At 42.3% G+C, this 18646-nt stretch overlaps 1 protein-coding gene across 1 annotated transcript in view; it reads right to left on the bottom strand.

Annotated features, from left to right (window-relative positions):
- TAFA4 (TAFA chemokine like family member 4) overlaps positions 1 to 13046 on the bottom strand; it is a 63311-nt gene extending 50265 nt beyond the window's left edge. Inside the window, exons 1-3 of the mRNA XM_086619055.1 lie at positions 13025 to 13046; positions 4279 to 4414; positions 1035 to 1150 (exon numbers count right to left, since the gene is read on the bottom strand). Of these exons, the coding sequence (XP_086475181.1) occupies positions 1035 to 1150; positions 4279 to 4414; positions 13025 to 13046 (274 nt within the window). The remainder of the gene's footprint in view (positions 1 to 1034; positions 1151 to 4278; positions 4415 to 13024) is intronic.
- Positions 13047 to 18646: the final 5600 nt, after the last annotated feature.

The raw sequence follows: 18646 nt of genomic DNA, 5'->3' as shown, positions 1-18646 counted from the left end.
CCACAAGAGTCTGGCTCAGAGCTAAGAACATCACATATGGATTTAAGGCATAAACCTAATTTAAGAATGAGACTACACCTCAAATAGCAACACTTGCAGAAATCCCCAAGCCAGCATGAAGCTAACTACGGTACCGAGAATGCAGTTATCTCATCACAGTGTTGCAGCCAGGCTTTGGACCTCTCCTAAAAAGCAGAGCTCACAGGCAGTATTTTGTTAACTTACCTCTCCCTCTTCTGAGATCAAAGGTGACACAGAGCTAACTCAGCTAACCAGTTTTAGGACTTGCACTGGTATCTTTGCATTAGCTTTAGTACATCTATATTTCTTTCTGCTTTCAAGCTGATGTGCCTGCACGATCCTAGCACAGAGATGCTAATTCGAAGATCCAGTCTAGTATCTCTTCGTAAGCCAACCCAGCTTGTTCTGAGCTATTTCTGTCATTTATAGTAAGATACTACATTGTGCCTGGTAGATATGCCCTGCTACAATAGTGCATCCTCTTAAATGCAATATCTTTCTGCTTGCCTCACTGTGCAGGTTATGAAAAGAAGGAGCATGCGACAAGCAGAACTAAATCACAGTTGAGTATTTGTGTTACTTAGTGAAAGAACTGGCTAACATAAGTCTGAGTGCTTTGATCTATTGCCCACCAAAGCCAACAATACCTTTGTAAAGTCTCTGATAACAACTGGATTAAGAGGGAGAAGATAAAGATACATTTCAGAGTATCTTTGGATAAGGATAAAACAAAAGGACACAATAAATCCCAAAGTCCTAGCAGTCATGAAGTCACTCCAAAACTGCCTGGTGAGCTTCACTACATTAAATTACTCGGGGGGGGGGGGGGGGGGGGGGAATCAAAATTTACAATAACTTTTTTTTTCTTGTTGTTGCATTTTTAACCCATTGCACTGGTTATAACATTCTGTCAACAGCCTCATCAATTATCCATTGCTAAAAAGTGGGCTCTAACATTCTGCGAGTGGTATTAATTGGTCTCAGTAGCACATAATGAGTTTAAAAGCTCCTACCTGTGTGCCCCCGGGGATGGTGGCTAGAGGCGGACAACAATTTACAGCAGACCATTAACACATAGACCAGAAACAGCCAGTCAGACAGAAGCATTGATTTGGCACAGAATCTCATCCTGGAGGCAGAAAAGGAAGCAGTTGAGTGAAAGAACAATGTGAGTAGGGAATAACATTCAAATGGTACGGGAAAGGAGAAGCTGTAAAGATGCTGAAGAATAACTAATATGGCTTATTACAAGGCAACACTGACAAAACCATATTCATGGTTTAGTTGGGATCGATTCTTTGTTGAGCACGTTTTATAATTAGCAGCAATGCAATGGCTGTCACACATCATTATTACCCACAAACACATATTTATAATAACACATTATAAGTGCAATACATCTCTACAAATCTGAGATACGGGGTTGGTTTGGGTTTTTTTTTTTGATTAAGATCCATCCACTTTCTAATTTAAATATACACATTTAATAAGTCATTGTTAAACTGCACCTGCCTCAAAATCATGGAAACATCACAGAAAAACGTTCTTTTTACTAAACGTTTCTCAGGACATATTTGCTAAAGCTACCAACCCCTATGTTGCCACACACATGAACTGGATAGATCTCCCAAGCACACAACATCTGCTGGCTTTCCTGGGGATCAGTAAGTTTGCAGAGGGTTGAACATTGATGAAAACAGCACCTCAGTCAAATACGCAAGGACTCGCTGCTCTGCCAGTGTGTTAGAAACTGCATTTCAGAAAACAGTTGTTCTAAAGAAGGCAGATGTTGTTAGTCTTACTCCTGTTAGTGTTAGAACTAAGACCACAAATCCTCAGTAATTTTGCTGCAAATATCTACAATTAAATCCCTCAATAGCTCATGTTATGCCATTCATCATATGGAAAGGTAATCTAATCATTTTCTTAAACTCAGTTATGATGATGTATACTTGTGTGATACATAAATGGGCATTATGCAGTTGAACCCTTAGATACAATGTTCCACACTTTCAGCAAATGCTGTAAGCAGGAATACATCAAATTAATTAAAGGCAATTTATAGATTTGCATAAATTGAACTAAATACCACTTCCATGGAAGTGACGTTAGTCTGCAGTTAATCGGCACGCTGGGATTTGGGCAAGCCTATCATAAGTGTGCTGCTTTGTGCCAAAAAGTCCTTCGGGAACTTCTTTCTTCTGCAGATTCCAGTTCTGATTCCTCCAAGTATTTTCTAAATAATTTGTTTATCTGTATATCTTTAGAACACCTGAGATTATTCAGCTAATCCAATATTCAAGTGCTGAATAGACTGATAGCTTAAAAAAAAAAAAATAACACCAAAAATCTCATGCCTTGGACAGCTCTACTGTCAAAGCCAGGTGAAATACTTGGATCCTGTTTCAAATTTGATAATCATCTACAAAGAAAACAAAACAGATGCCATGTTTTCCCATTTAAAAGTGCTTGCATAATTTTCCCTTTCATGCATCACAAAACAATTTTGATCTCTCATTGTGTATGAATGGCAATGTTGATAAAGCCCAAACAAATCACAAATGCACTTATTAATATCAAAAGTTAAGAGACCAAAAGCCTGTTGGATGTAAATACATTTTAGCAACAAACACTATTTTACACTTGAGAAAAAAAATACATTGGTGAAAAACCCAGCACCTTCAGCTGTCCTTGAAGACTTTACTCCAGTCTTACAAACATTTTAAAAAGCTACAGAAACATTGGTATAAAATAAGTCACCATGTCCACAGATTTAAATTAAAAAAAAAAAATTACATGTAAAGAAGCCACACTTTAAGGACTGATTTGGCAAAAAAAAAGGGATCTTTCCTTGCTTTAAGAAGGTGCTCTGTTTTATATATGTTGCTACCCTGAATGCAAATGGACCAGTACGGAAAAAAAAAACACATTAAGGCTCTTTTGCAGCAGCATATAGGAGGCTTCTGCAAGCATGAATCAAGCCCAGAAGATAAAGATGTCACTGGTCCTTTCCTTCCCTACAAGTAACCTCTTATGGAGCACTCCCAGGCTAATTCAGAGCAGCCACACTTCAGCTAATAAGCATGAACCTAATTCACCTCTTGCACCCAGCTGAACCACATAATGCTACTGCAGCTAATGGGATTGAGTCACTGTGAAACCAGCATAAATGTTATTATTGCTGTTGATCCAATATTAGTCTAAGGAAACTGTCCCGTAAGCTCTGAAATCAACCTACCATTTCAGATTTTAGTCACCCAAATCTTCCTCAGGTAACTGAACCTCATTTTCTTGAGGAGAGAGCTGAATTTAACCTTAGTTTTCTTCCTCTCTCTGTGAGAAACACACAGCTTACACCTCATGCACCAGTTACCACTAGATAGGAAATTATCATCTGCTCGTCTTGCAATATCATCACTCTTGCTCCATATGCAAACATAGGAATCTGACCCAAGTATCAGTGGAGACCCCTGCTCTGGTGTCACTCTGTAGTACCATAACGAAGAGAGAGACCTTCCTTCAGGTTTCCTGAGGTGTGACTGAAAGCAGGATTTAACCCTTGAAATTAAATACCACAGATCAGACATTTTGAGCTTGCCCTTTCTGGTGTGAGTTGATAGAAAGGACAGGTAATTAGTCCCAAATCATACACTGCATGCTCTACAGCTGCTATTTCAGCATGTAAGAGAACCCAGGTATTTCCACCATTCCCAGTGCAGGAACAAATCTAGTCTCAGTGGAAATGGTTGTGTGCTGACCTCATTTCAAAACCTTTCCCGGATTATTATGAGTTTGACTTTTTTGAAACCACAGCCCTGGTGTTAGACAGGGAATGCGAAACCAGGTTTCATCAGTTCAACAGGGTCACCTTACCCCTCTGCAAGTATATTCGAGTCCAGGAATAAGTGTATCACTACAAAGCATCAAGTTAGTTATATCCAAACTGAAAGGCTGCTAAAAGCATCCAGTACCATTGAAATGATACAATATTTGCAACATTAGTCTGCCTTGCAGGTAGACAGGACACAAGTCTTCAGCCTGCTAATATAAAGAAATACAAGAGCATCTTTCAAAAGGCAGGGAAAAAAATGAAATTTGGCAGACAGATGCAGCAAGGGGTGCTGAGCCCTTCAGCGTCAGTGGGCTGCCACTTTCAGAAATGTCAAGCCTTCATTCTCTGTTGGATTCAAGTGGATATTGTTGCTAACCAGAACAGCAAATCTTCAGTGTCATTTGAAAGATAAAAAGTGCTCTTACCTTGGGGACTTTGCAAGAATTTTGTTCCAGTCAAACACAATTATTTCAGTGTGTTTTTCATAGTTATTCCAGATTCCCATTTGCGGCAGCAAATAAGCCTTTCTGCATTTCAGAATTTTTCCTTCACTTTGGGGACCTAGAAAGAAAGCCATATTACACTGCAATTAACGTCTGGAATGGTGCTGTGAATAGATCTTTGTTACCAAAATCATTGTTTCACAGTGCCATCTACAGTACAATCCAAGGCAAAAGGCGGCAGCCATACATTGCTCTTTTCACTTGTTTCCAAGAGCACCAAGAATCTATGATAAGACAGCTCTGAAATATCACTATCTAACTAAAGGCAGAGTTAGATACAGTTCCCTACACTAGAAATTAAAAACATAATGTATACAGCTTGCTGTGTCCTATAAGCACGTGCTGCCCTCTCATCGCCCAGCTGCTGTGAAAGCTGCAAGGTCTGAGACACCACCGTAGTGCTAACAGATTTCCACACGCTTTCTTGAAACCTCCAACAATTTGAACCAGAGATTACTAAAGACAGGGGGAAAAAATCTTTTATCGTCTTCATAAAGATTTGACCAAGTCCCTTGGAGACTGGCTGCTTCAGGAGCAGAGGGTCTGTAGGGTCATATAGACATAGAATCGTGTCTGTGTGATCAATGCATTATAGCACCCTCGAACACTTTTGTCTCTACTTGCTTCCAGCATCACATCTCACACCCAGCCTACCTATACCCAGAAGCTACACTTTGAAGTCGGCTATATGGAGACACTTTTGCAGCAGCACTGACACACGTTCCACAGTATAATGAGCTCAAACACTCCATTTCATAGACATTCCAGTCTCTTTGCTTTTATTGTTTATATTTGCTCTCTCACTTCTATCCCTGGGCTCAACTTGACCTTCTGCTATTGAAAACACAACACAGTGCAATTTGTGAGAGTAATAATAATGCGGTCTTCATCCACGGAGCGATCACAATAACCTTTTCTCATCTTCTCCCACCACTCTTTTCATTTCACTCTTCTCTTGATCAATTAGAAATTTGCTTTTAAGAAATACAAAATTACACTACCACATTGGAGGGCAAAGCATCTCTGGGGTCATAAAAGCACATAGGCAGACACCTTTCAGAAGCTTAGGACAGGAAAGCCCCCGGCTCAATACACTCAGCTCCTTTTCTGTTCAGAATGCCATGAGAAAACAGAGTAATTGCTGAAATTAAAGAGGTACCAGGCCAGCAATCTATAATTAATCACATTTTACTCTATTTTTGCTTTCCAACGTAGAGAGTTTCGGAGTGAGCCAAAATCACAATGCAACAGTTATAATCAAAACAAAATGTGGGCAAAGAAAAGTCTTAAGACAAAGCACTACCATCCTGTACTAATCCTTTCTTCCACAAACACACATAAAGCAAAAAAAATCAGTGTGCCTCTAAAAACCTATTGAGAAAAAGCAAACAAAAGGGGTTTTCAATATAGTATTGAAGACTGAAATGGTTTTGCGGTATATTTTTACCCATTTCATAATAGGACAGATAGATAAATATATTCTTACAATGCTCTTGTAGAAATCAATATTGCAATACACTAACTCGGGTTTTAGTGCTTATCTGTTCCATAATTTTTATCAGAGAGGAAAAAAAAAACACAACTCTGTAGATGCATCTACAGGTAAATACTAACTTTAGTGTAACCTGTTTTGTAAACACATGTTAAACACTGGTAAAAGACAAGGAAGTATTGATTATTCTAACTCATTCCAGTTAAATGGATACAGCAAAAGTGCCAAATGATACAGCCACCAGCACATCTTGGGGCTTTCTGATGCCTTCCAGGCAGCAATATTTCTTATGAAAACAGAGTTGTGTGAGAGGGGTGTAAGGCAAACTCGTACAGTGCAATCTTAAGTCTGAGATTCAGCTGGTTTATGTCAATAAAGGAGGCAGATCAGAACAGAAGCAAGAAGCTCACCTGGCTAATAACAGTAACAGGAATTCCAGGCTTCCTGTAGGGAAACCAGGTTTTGTGCATATTTTGTGACCGGTGGTGTTAACGCTGGTGCCTGCCTCGTCTCAGGGCGCAGCGTTACTTCGGAAAGCAGAGCTCCTTATTTGCAGGCTGCACAAACAAGCAAATCACACTCCTGACCTCCTGTGCCAGGAGCGGTGCACGGGCAGCCTGGCCTGCCAAGGCAGCTGCTCGCACCAGCAGGCACCAGCCCTCCCCACTGTCCACCTGCGAGCAACCTGAGCACCGTTTAAACAAAACAAAAATCAGCATCACCTCCCAAGAGGTGCCAATACATCTGACAACAACTGGGATTACGTGGATGAAGTCCTCGACTTCAACGCAGAAGGGCTGATTTACACAAAAGGGATTTGAACAGAAGTTACTCGTTATGAAGAAAGGGGTGATTTTTATACAACAAGCTCTAGGGGAGGCAACTGAACCCCCACCTCCATCTCTAGCAAAGCTATAGTAAAGAAAAGAAGGAATGAGGAGAGGGGAAGGGCCTCGCTCTCAGCATTTACATGGCTGGCCATGGACAACTCCTGCTTTGCACATTAGCCATCCCAGACCCCACTTCAGGCCACACGACTGCCATGTCAGTATTTGGGGCACCCACAAGCTCGAACTGAGACTGTGGGTTCAGGTATCTAAAGGGAATGGCAATGGTCAGATCTGCTGCGCCTCAGTCCCAGCACAGTCTGTCTGTCTCTGTGCCTCTGCAGTTCTGTAAAATGGGTATAACTAGCAGTTCTCTGTGTCAGAAAAGCATTTCAAAAACAGCAACAATAAAGGTCTAAAGTTACTTGAAAATCATATAGGCACTGTATAATTCCTTTGACAGACAGAATAAGATAGCATTTTAAATTAGGTACTTTTCCCACCAATATTTACATGTTGTAAAATAATTCTTACAGCTACTTTCTGTGAAGAATAAATTACTAAACCATTTTATGCCATCTTTTATAATAAGCTGTTAAATAATTTAGAAAAATCTCCACCCATTAAATATTTAAAAGGCCCTAATTTCTCCATTCTCAATAATTCCTCACTTAAAACAAAGACAGTGCATCCCTTAAAAGACTCCTCTTCTGCAAAGCAACTGGTAAGAAGGAAGCGAGTACGGATAACCCCACTGCCGGCCCTTAAACCCCGTATGTCCCGCTGAGTAAAGCGCTGAGAGAACACAGAGCAGCAGGGAAATCGCCTTGTCCGAGCGGAGTAACTCTATTTTTGCCGGTGCCAAACGCGTTTGACGGGATCGGGGCCGCCCCGACGGCGGCGGGAGCGCACCGTGCCGGCCGTGCCGCTGCTGCCCTCTGGCGGCCGCGCCCCGCCATCGCCCCGCGGAGCTGCCGCCGGCCGCGGCCGCTGGCATCGCTCAGCGCCGAGCTGTTAAACGCTGCCGACTTTTGCCATCGCTCGAAAAATCCCATTAAATCGCATCCGTGCACCGCGCACGAACGGCTCTGCCGAACCCCTCGCATCGCTCCCCACTGGAGCCGCCCGGGCCCTCGGGGAGATCCCCTCGGAGGCCCCCGCCTGCTGCAAAGCCTCTAATTTCCAAGCACTCCTTTGTGCCAGGATGAACTGCCAGTGCGAGTTAAGTTTGGGCATTAATCATATTAAGACGCTGCTGTCACAGGACTCCTCCGCTCACACTCCTCTGGCGGAGCCGGACCGGTGCCTTCCCGCGCTGCCGCAGGCTGTGCCACGGCTCCTCAGGGCCCCCGTGAGCCCACAGAAACGGGCCAGCCAGAGGGAAACAATGCTGTTCGGATTCTGAATTTAGTCCCTCGGCTCTCACCCAGAAATCTCTGCATCGGGTCAGGTAACTTTAGCTCCATCCGAAGACTCCAAGTGGCAGTAAATTCCACCCAGCTAAGTTATTCCAACAGTTACGCAACTTCTCTTCAAATACTGCACCTGATTTCTAAACTGAATATGTCCAGCTTCTGCTTCTAGACATTGACCTCATCAGGCCTCTTGCTGGCAGATGAAAGCAACCTCCGCTCGCCGGTACCTCTGCCCACACCCGCTGCTCACAGTCCGCCGTCGAGTCCCTGGCTTTCACCTAAGTGGGATGGAGGGAGCCTCTCCTTGGAGGGCTTTGCACCATTAACTCCACCACAGAGCTCTTCTCTGTGTCACCACCAGCTTCTAAACATCAGGTATCTTAAAGTGAACCTCAGAAGACACGGTAACCAGAGATGATCTTTATCAATACCACAAACAGAGGTGACAAACCTTCCAGCTTGTACTTCGTGTCCCTGCTGATACATCCTGCTTGTCTACCCAGCTGGCGCACCGCACGGGGACAAGTAAGGTGCTTAAAGGTCTCAGTTCTGTTCTCACACTGAGTTACACCAGGTAGGAAGGCACTATGCAAACCAAAGAAGGACATGAAGTTATGCAGGTAGTAACATAAGACTATTCCCACAGTGCATGAAAGCAAAACTTTATTGAGCCCAGTTCCTCTATCCTTTTCTCCCAGGGTAAACATCAATCTTTCTGCTGTGTCTGCTTACCACAGGTATCACTGAGGGACACCTGATAACATCAAGCTCCATAAGGCAACTGAATTGAGAAGGCTCTTCAGACAGCAAGAAAATTAGCTAAATGAGGTGGCAGCAAATTGCAAGCGTGCTTCCTCATTTTAAGAAAGCCAGACATGCAGTAAAGAAATCACCGGGAGCCATGGCAGTTCCCAACACCTCTCAGACTCCAGCAGACTCCCAACACACTTCACCTGCAATTTTTGAAGTGCTTTTTTACGACATTACATCCCATTTGTGACACCAGTCTCTGCTGGTGGCAGCTCAGTCTGTCACCACTAGTCAGCCCTTTCCATAGGAGTATTTCAAAACCTCAGTTAACAGCCACTGGGGGAGGTGGGGAGGAAAAGAAAACAATGCCAATGAGAGCTAAAGGAAATAAAACCCACAACCTCCTAACAAGGGAGTAATGAACTGCTATTATATTCACATAGTATGAGGTATCGACCACACCAGCAGCCAGACCATCCACACACAGACAGACATCCTATGTGCCATGTGTTTTGAGGGAAATGTGTCTGTCTTCACCAGCATTTGGAGTTCTCTGGGGTGTATCTGTCTTCAGTGTCTCCTTTAGAGATGAAAACAAACCTCATCTCATAAATGAAATAGAATCTCATTTAGAAATGGAATTTTTAGGAAAACATTTTAGAACCTGTTCTCTCAACTCAAAGTGAGTCCTCATCCTTCCTCCAGGAAAAAGTTCACTAAGACCAACAGGACTGCTCAGAGAACAAAGTACAGCTATTCTAGCTGTAAAGTAGAGGCAGAACAGACCCTTTTCTCCATACAGCATTATTTATTATTCATCCTCATCTCACAAATAACCCTTCTGCCAAATTAAACTCCTGAAGAAGTAAATATTGCCATCAAGGTTTTACCTTTAAGGGTGCAGAGACTTTCCAACTTGGTCAGCCAACACAGGATATCTCCTCATTACAGCCCAGCGATTCAACTCTTTCAACTACGTTTATCAGAGAGAATTTTTCATTGGGATTATGCAAGTTCTTTCAGTCCTTTACTACAGCTCAAAATCTTCCCCACCCTCCGGTGTATGGGCTGCTGAAGAGATGGGCAGACTTGCAGACACTGTGTTCAAGGAAGCACAGAAATTGCTTCAACCCTGTTCAAAGAGGAGGCAGAGCGGAGACAGTTCCCACACCACTCCCAGCTGACCTCCCCTGAGCAGAGCAGGACTCACTTAAAGCGGGCAGCATACCACAAAAATGTGGAGAGAAACATCTTTGAAGGAAATCTCTTCAGCAGGATGTTTCAGACAAGGCAAATACGTGTTTTCCCCTACTGCAAAATTTGCCTGCAAGGTAGCAAAGCAGTAATGTTGTTGCACAGATTACCTCGAGCAGTAAGACACTGTTTTCCATACCCTGAATTGATGGAAGAATTTCATTTCTCCCGTGCAAGGAAAAGATAACTGACCCAGTAGTTATAGAGCAGGTCACTCACCTTTCTTCCCACTCACCAGGGACCCAGGCTAGCTGGTAGATTATTTTGCAGAGATTGCTTTGGGAAGAGAGGGAGGGAAGGGATGGAGGAGGGGGTCTCATGTCAGTTTGTGCCTCTGGATAATGCACTGGGAGGTCCCAGACCTGTTCTGGGTGCCTGGTGGGCAGGCCAGGGCTGACATGCAGGAAGCACATGACCACTGACTATGGGTGACCATTCAAATTAAGAACAAGAGGCAATACCAAGGAAGTAACATGAAAATTAAGAGTTTCAGCAAGTGTGAGCAGTAAAGAAAGGCTGAAGTCGCTGTGTTTGTTTAGTTGAGAAAAGACAGTTTATTTGAGACATGCTAACTGTCCCCTTGAAGAGGTTTGCTTTAAAGAAGGGCGTGATTTAAAGAAGAGGTTCTCTGTAGCTACTGCAAATAGCATAAAAATAAATAAAGTGTCCTGCAAAGACAATTTGGATGAGAAGAAACTTTCTGTATGTAAATGTGGCAACTAGTGGTACAAGCTGCTCAGAAAAACCTCATGGAGCCTGCTTCGATGGAGTTTTTTTAAAAGTTGGCTGAATCCCTATGGGATGGTCAAGGCTCCCTTTTCCATCCATAGGGTTAGATCACATGTTTGCTCAGGATCTGTAACAGGACTACATCTCCTTTATGCCTCGGACCTAAAAAAGCACTAGAATATAAATGCAAGGTAAATAGCTGCTATTCACAGTGTCATCGTCAGTACCCTGACCACAGACAGTCATCAAGTCAGAGGTTAGTGGAGGAAAATCGCAGCAGAAAGAAATTGAAAATACCTCCTACATATATTGATTTTTTTTCATGCAGACAGTGTCAGCTCATTTTATATTTAGATATCTTTTTAGTGGTTCTGAGGGTCCTTATGCAACCAAATTTGGTTCTTTCTGATTCTACTGCATTAGAATACTATATTATCTTGCTAGTCTCCAAAACATCTCATCCACAGCAGTTACAGCACGTCCAACTCATGCTTTCCTGAGCTGTATTTTGCCCTGACTGCAACAAGGTCTGTCCCTTTCTGAGTCACCAATGTGATCTGGTCTGCACTTTTGTTTCAATTAATGCAACACTCCAAGAGGAAAGCACAGAATAGTTTTGCTTTTAGAACACAAACTTGCTTTACGAGCAGTGAACGCACATTGGCTGATGAAGAATCCCAACTGTCTGGGTATATGGGATAATTGTTCCACTTGGGACTCATTAGCTAATTGTTACAAGATTCTAAGGAAAAGCATTTCATAAATACAGCACTAAATTTCCAGAAGTGTAATTATGGGCTGAACGTACATTTTCAGCACCTGTGTTATCAGCTACATAAGTCAATAGCAAAATGTCTCGTGGTGTGCTATCTCTGTTCTATCAGTATTGGGGTAGCACATAGGACAACTACTAACAAATTGAAAGGTAACATTTTTTATATTCCCATTTTTGTACAAAGATAATACAGTCAGCTTGGGATTGGTTGAAAATTCTGCCCCTAGCATATAGAATCTCTTGTGGCAATAGTGAAGAACAAAACTTGCATGCAAGGGGAGAGGCACAGACCAAAGATCTGTAACTCAGCTTCTTGATCTTGTTTTGTCACTTGACTTTCATGCCATGGGACAAGCTTTTTATCTGGTGTTAGAAAACATTGTTTGCTTATTGGAACCTGCTCGTCAAGTTATTTTAAAAAATCATTGCTCTACTGAATAGGAAAATTCCAGAACTGATTTCCTGACCCACCAATTCAGGAACTGGTACTAAAAAAACAAACATGTAATATCATTCCTCATTTTCTGTCATTGAATGACAAAGGCAAAATATCGCAAATAAGCTAGCAAGGCATTTGTATGGCACAAAGACTTGGAATTGGGTCAATAAACAATTGCACTTTAAAGGAGAACCCAATCTTGTTCCATCTTGATCCTAGTTAAAGGAACAAAAGCATATTCAGAACCAATCTGAGAGTTGCGTTTGCTTTTCTACGGTTTGGCAACATCATGCTGGATGGAAGCACTGACCATCACACGGAGTGCACTCGCACTGTACGCAGCACTGTCTGAGCCAGGGATAACTTCACTCCTATTCCAGCACTGACAGCACCGGTCTTGAGTCCTGAACTCTGGTCTCTTCTCAACATCGTACCATGGAACACGGCAGTCACAACCTGGGCATGGCACAGCTGGGTTTAGCTCTCATGGAGTTTGAGAGACCTGGGTGAGGCCGCAGGCGCACACTGTTTGTGTGTGCTCTTCAGGTGACAGGAGTCATGTAAGGTTTTCTAATTCCTGACAGCAGCCTGCTACTGAGTCAAGAAGAAAAATGAGCAGATAGATATATTTGTTAATTATCTCCTGAGACATTGGTCCTGTGGCCCTGGAATCAATATTACATTGCTAGAAGAAAAAGCAAATCTAAAAAGTGAACAGATCTCAAAAGATGTATCATTTGTGATGTGTAAGCAGCATGTCCTAGCTGGTTTAGCTACCCTGGCAGACCACTCACACGCACATAGAGTGACTCTCTCTCCTGCAGGCCCTCGTCTTTCTCTTTGTAACAAGAAAAATTCCAAATTCCGGTATGAATATGTTAAGGTAACACGCTCTCTCAGGTATTTGATTTCCAGCAGTACCAGTTACTGCATACCCTGATGCAAGAGAATTTCAGAACTCCCATAAATTACATTTTGTCTCCTCACCTCCAGAAAGGATTTCCTTCATCGTTTCATCTTCCAGCCCAATCCTTCAGGTCTCCTTCCCTGTCCCTTCTCAACCTTTTCTGTTTCTTGTTTACACAACATCTCTTCTTGCCTCCTCTGGGAAGCTCACCTACTTGGCAGCAAGCACATGTGTGAGCATCAAGAGGTCTGGTTTGCAGGAAGAGACCTCACCTGAGTTACACAGAGATCACTGGTGAAGAAAGATCTCCCTGTTCAGAGCAGGTCAATCATCTGCTGATGGCTGTTTTCATCCTTTCACAGGCATGAGGAAACCAGATAGACCTCTGGCTTTCTCTGCAATGAAAAAGGAGTAAACCTCAAAAGGTGCTGAGGGGTTAGTAAGAACAATAGTCCTAGAAACCTTCTTTTTGCTGCACTACCAAGACAGGACAGCAGCAGTCACACCAAGCTGGTAACTGCTCTCCAGAAACAGTAAGAGAAGGTGTTAGCATGTTTTTTCCCCCTCAAGCACCTGAATTGTCAGAGGGTCCTTCTTCCAGTAGCTGTCGCAGCTGAAGTACCATGTCTCCATAGCAGAGGCTCAATCAGTTACTCTGACTGAAGTAAGACAACAGCCTTTACATGAGTAACAGCATGTCTTCTTCATGGCTAAAGCTAGAAACTTTCTTCTCTATTTGTTTAAAAAAAAATAAAAAACAGAATTTTCTTTTTCACAAAGCTCAGAGAAGGCTGAACTTCAGGCTTTCGTTTCCCAGTCTGCTAGGATGGATTTTTATTTTTGTGTTGTACCTTCAGTCATGCACAAGCCACTTCATGATCACATAACCGTGTGCATGATTGATGGGAGGAGCTGGGGGGAGGTTAAGTGACATAATTTTGATTATGCTTTGAAATGGTCAGGACTGGAAATGAAGTATGACATCTCCCCACTTTCTCTGCCTCGCTTTAACGCAACTGTGATTGCCTTAAAGATGCAAGATCTGTTGAAAGTAATAAATTGTTGATTGTTTGTTTATTTTCAGGCTAGGCAACAAACAGCTTTTAATCAACTTTTCCTCACCACTAGAGAGCTATTAACTCTCTTAAAAATTATTAGAAAACAGAAAGTAAATGTATTTTTCTACTATTTTCATCCAGGAAACTGGGACTTTTTATGAAAAAAAAAAAAAATCTCAAGATTCACAGAAAAAAGGTTTACTTGGTGGTATATTTAGTCTACTCATTTGACAATGAGATGGTGTTTGCCAGAGAGGTGGGGAAGCAAAACATGAAAAACTGAACAATACTCATATCTTTCCACAAAGCTGAGTGCTGACTGACTCATACACCTCATCACAGCCAGCACGCCCTGCTCTTCCCCTTCCAAATCTCTCTCTGAAGGTTTTCTCTATCTTCTATTTCCTAGAGCGCTGTCCTTTTACCATGGCCTCCAGCTTTAGTCCCATGTTGGCTGTTGTTTCCTCTCACCTCCCCCAAATACAATTTGTCTACAGTTGCACTCGCCATGGCAGAGCTAAAGAAAATAACTGCCCTTTCCTTTTCTGTGGATTGTGCTTCCTGAGCTTAGATGATGTTGTAGATATTGGCATCTGAATAAGAACCAGTATTTTACTGTGTTCAGCTCTGGGGCCCCCAACACAAGAAGGACACAGAGCTGCTGGAGCGGGTCCAGAGGAGGGCCACAAAGATGATCCGAGGGCTGGAGCACCTCTGCTATGGAGACAGACTGAGAGAGTTGGGGTTGTTCAGCCTGGAGAAGAGAAGGCTCCGGGGAGACCTTCGAGCAGCCTTCCAGTACCTAAAGGTGCTACAAGCAAGCTGCAGAGAGACATTTTACAAGGGTCTGTAGCAATAGGACAAGGGGCAATGGCTTTAAACTGAAAGAGGGCAGATTCAGATTAGATCCAAGGAAGAAATTCTTCCCTCTGAGGGTGGTGAGTCACTGAAACAGGTTGACCCAGAGAAGTTGTGGATGCCCCATCCCTGGAAGTGTTCAAGGCCAGGTTAGATGATGCTTTGAGCAACCTGGTTTAGTGGAAGGTGTCCCTGTCCATAGCAGGGGAGTTGGAATTGGAGGAGACCTTAAAGGTCATCTAACTCAAACCATTCTATGATTTTCAGCCACCTTGGGTGGACATTCAGTTATTTCTGCTGAACTTTTTTTTTTTTTTTTTTTTTTAAGGAAACCGATTCCAGGAATCTGCCATTTCTCTGATCTCTGACTGTTCACAGAATCTTGTCTTTCAGATCCCCACAATACACATTTTTTTCCATTTTTGAGTAAATGAACTGTGAATACTGTCCTGGGGGAAAACAGTACTCCTTAACTACAATAAAACTTAACTACAATAAAGAGAGCAACCTCCAAATTTCAATCATGTTAGAATTAGCAACAGTGTGTGAGGGGCTGAGCTAATTAAGTACTCCCCCACCAGGCCCCCAGCGGTTGTATTTTTTTTTGTTATTTTATTTTTTCAGCTGCCCATTGGAGACGAATTGTGATTCGCTTTAAAAAGGGATTCTTCTTGTAAATCGATCAGTGTTAGACCCATTTGACCTACCGGTGTCTCTTTAAAGATTGATGAACTGGAACACAAAAGTGAAAAACTCTCAATTTAACTGTTCCCATCTGAGTTTCCTGCACTGTGAGATACATTTTTAAAGAGGCCTATGGAGCAGTTGCATCATTGATTCTAATTCCAGGGTTATGGCACAAAGCATTTCCATAGCCTGGCAAGAGAGTGACACAAGCTGAAAGAAGGCCATTAGCAAAGACAGTCACAGGACTGCTTTAGATTAAAAACCGTCGTTATTAAAAACGCACTGTATCTCAAGGACCAGAGCAGAAATTTGTTAGGCCTTTTACTTTAATACTGGTCATTAATTAAATGCAAAACAGCAACACTAATTAAAAAAAAAAAAAAAAAGAGGGAGGATATGAAAAAATCACCTACTGGATTTATATTTTCCTCTCTCCAAGTAAAACTCCTTCCGTGCAAACAACAAGCGTTTTGGCCAAGATCAACAAGAGAGGCTGCAGGTAACCGAACCTTCACTCACCAGAGGGTACCACTGATTCAAAAAAGAAAGATACAGACTATTAATTTAGAGCTGTGCCTCGCACTGTCTCAGGCAGACCCTACTTGTTTTCACATAGCTATCTACTGCCAATTTAGTCTAACACTTCGTTTTTCAACCAGGGGTGAAGTCCTGCCCACCTCTATTCTCCCTTAAAATTCAGACAATGGTCAAAATTCCCTTCTCTGCTCACAGATACTGTTTGGTGAGCACCCAAAGGACGTTTTTTGAGAGACTGCAGCCACCCTTATTTTACCCTCTTGGTGTTTTTTCTAAGCTGATGGCTTTGAGCAAATAGGATAAATACTTGGGTATTTATCTGTTCAGCTTCATTAAAATTGTACAATTTAGAGGAGGCATTTGTGAGTATGAAGCGGTTTATAGCATATATATGTCAGAGAGGGCATAACTCTCTTGTTACACCGACACTACTGTGTAAAACAGACTAAATGGCCAGTCAAGGGCATGGTTTATAATTTTAAATTATTTTTGCACTCCAGCCAAAGAGAGCTTGTTTCTTAAAACATGATTTTTGTCCTTTTTAATTTGACTGCTCAATTGTACAAGAATTCCTCACCACTTCTCTGCTTGCAATACCACCATTCAACTCATTACCTGAGAATAGCAGTATTGCATAAATAATCTATTGCCTTTTTAACCTGAAGATCTCAACATCTGGTCTTCAAGAATAGGAAAAATTTCTAATTTAATAATGAAATATTCCTATGACAGTCACCCTAAGTGCAAAGTATTACTTTCTGAAGCTTCTTGTTCTCCACTCAGGATTTAGGGTCAAATAGATCAGTCAATGACAGTGCATCCTCTTCCAGCAGAGACACGGAAGTGTGAGGAGAGATCCAGAGCAGGCTGGCTGCCCCTTGAAGAGCCAAGACCCACATGCTCTTTGTCAGCATTTGGGCTAGAAGCATGAGTGTTGCACTGGGGAGATGGCAGGCTGAGTTTTGGCATTGTCATTGCTGCTCTGTGCTCGGAGCTATGCTAAGATAGCAGGGCTCTCTGAATACCGTGCTCGAGCCTGGCTTAAGCTCCATTGCAACAGTCAGACATAGCTGTAGGTTATCTGAGACCCCTTGGAGCTTTCACCCACCAGAAACCTCTGGCCAGCCCGTCTCCAGACCCTCATATCCCAAAGCGCAGAACCACAGCCATATCCTATCTGTATGTTGTACAGCATTGAACAAAAATCCAGAGGTCGTTCCCCTGGCACAGAAGATCAGTAGCAGTATCTCCCCTGTGACTGGGTAAGTTTCAGCTGAATTCGCACAAGGAGCAGGATTTTTTTTTAAAAAAAAAAAACATCTCTAAGAAAGATCTGCTGAGCACCATGTAATAAAAATAAAGACAGACCAGACTTGACAAGTTTGCAATTAGTTTTCCTTGGCTGTTATTTACATCTTTGATTCTGGCAGTCTTCCTCTTCCAAATGAGAAACACTGGCTCCCATTTTTTACTCTTAACGTAGCAAAATCCATAACGTGGCAGGTGTTTGCTACTCATTTCATTGACACAAGTGTTATGTTTAATCAAAAGCTGAAGCAAGGCAAAATGACTAAAACAAGACAAAACAAAGTAAAGCCTGAAGCACCAGCCTACCCTCAATGCTTCGCAGTTTGGCAGGGTGTTGGTGTGTAGAACCTCAGAGAGTAAAATTTTTCTGCCCAAATCACACCCTGTATTGTCAAACTGACCCATGGAAGCTCTACAGAGACATTCTAACAGACTTCTCAGCACATGTCTTATCTACCAACCTATACCTTACCCAGAGATTTTATAAAGTCTCTCTCCAATCCCTTCCCGTTATAAATATGGCCTACTTACAACATACCCCTCTTTCCCATCACCCTATCGAATTATTTGGAATAGGGCAGCCATGAGTCTGGCATTAGAAGAAGGCAAAATCTGAAAGTCTTTGTGAACAAGCTGTTGTCTTACTCTAGAAAGCTAACAGAGATGTGTAGAAAAGACAGGAATAACTAACCTTCAAAACAACCATTGGACAATACATTTGCAAGAGAAAGGCAGTGACCCAAGGACCTGAAGCAGAAGCTCAGCCATGCTTGTCGAATGATGTATTTGTAGCCACACTGAGATTTCAGAAAACATATTCTGAAAAACAGGATCTTCAATCTTGAAAACCAACATGACTTAGGAGACACTTAGAATTTAAGCATGAGAATTGTGAAAGTCTTATTCAAGGCACAGTACTATACACAATTATTCCCACCAGGGAATCCATCAGTGGAACTTGTGTGGGTGCTTACTCCATTATGCAAGATAAAGAAAAACCAAAAGAGTTTGTGACACAGAGCAGCTCTTCCAGCAGAAGGCCATTTATCCACTCCTTTAGTAAGATCTACTAGCATCTCTTAATAGAGCAGCTCCTCCTCTACAGGGTGTACCCTGACAAGAGCTACACAATATCAAAAGCAACACTGGATGAAAGACAGAGGTCCCGAGATGTCTCTTTTTCATCATGTATAATTTGTAAAGCTAGTCGAAAAATAGCAGGCAATTTAGCCTGGAATCTTGCCAGCTCTGATA

The sequence above is a fragment of the Tauraco erythrolophus genome, chromosome 12 (genome assembly GCF_009769465.1).
Source record: "Tauraco erythrolophus isolate bTauEry1 chromosome 12, bTauEry1.pri, whole genome shotgun sequence".
Lineage (NCBI taxonomy): Eukaryota > Metazoa > Chordata > Aves > Musophagiformes > Musophagidae > Tauraco > Tauraco erythrolophus.
Note: the sequence above shows the minus strand (reverse complement) of the source record. Positions and strands in the feature narration are given on the sequence as shown.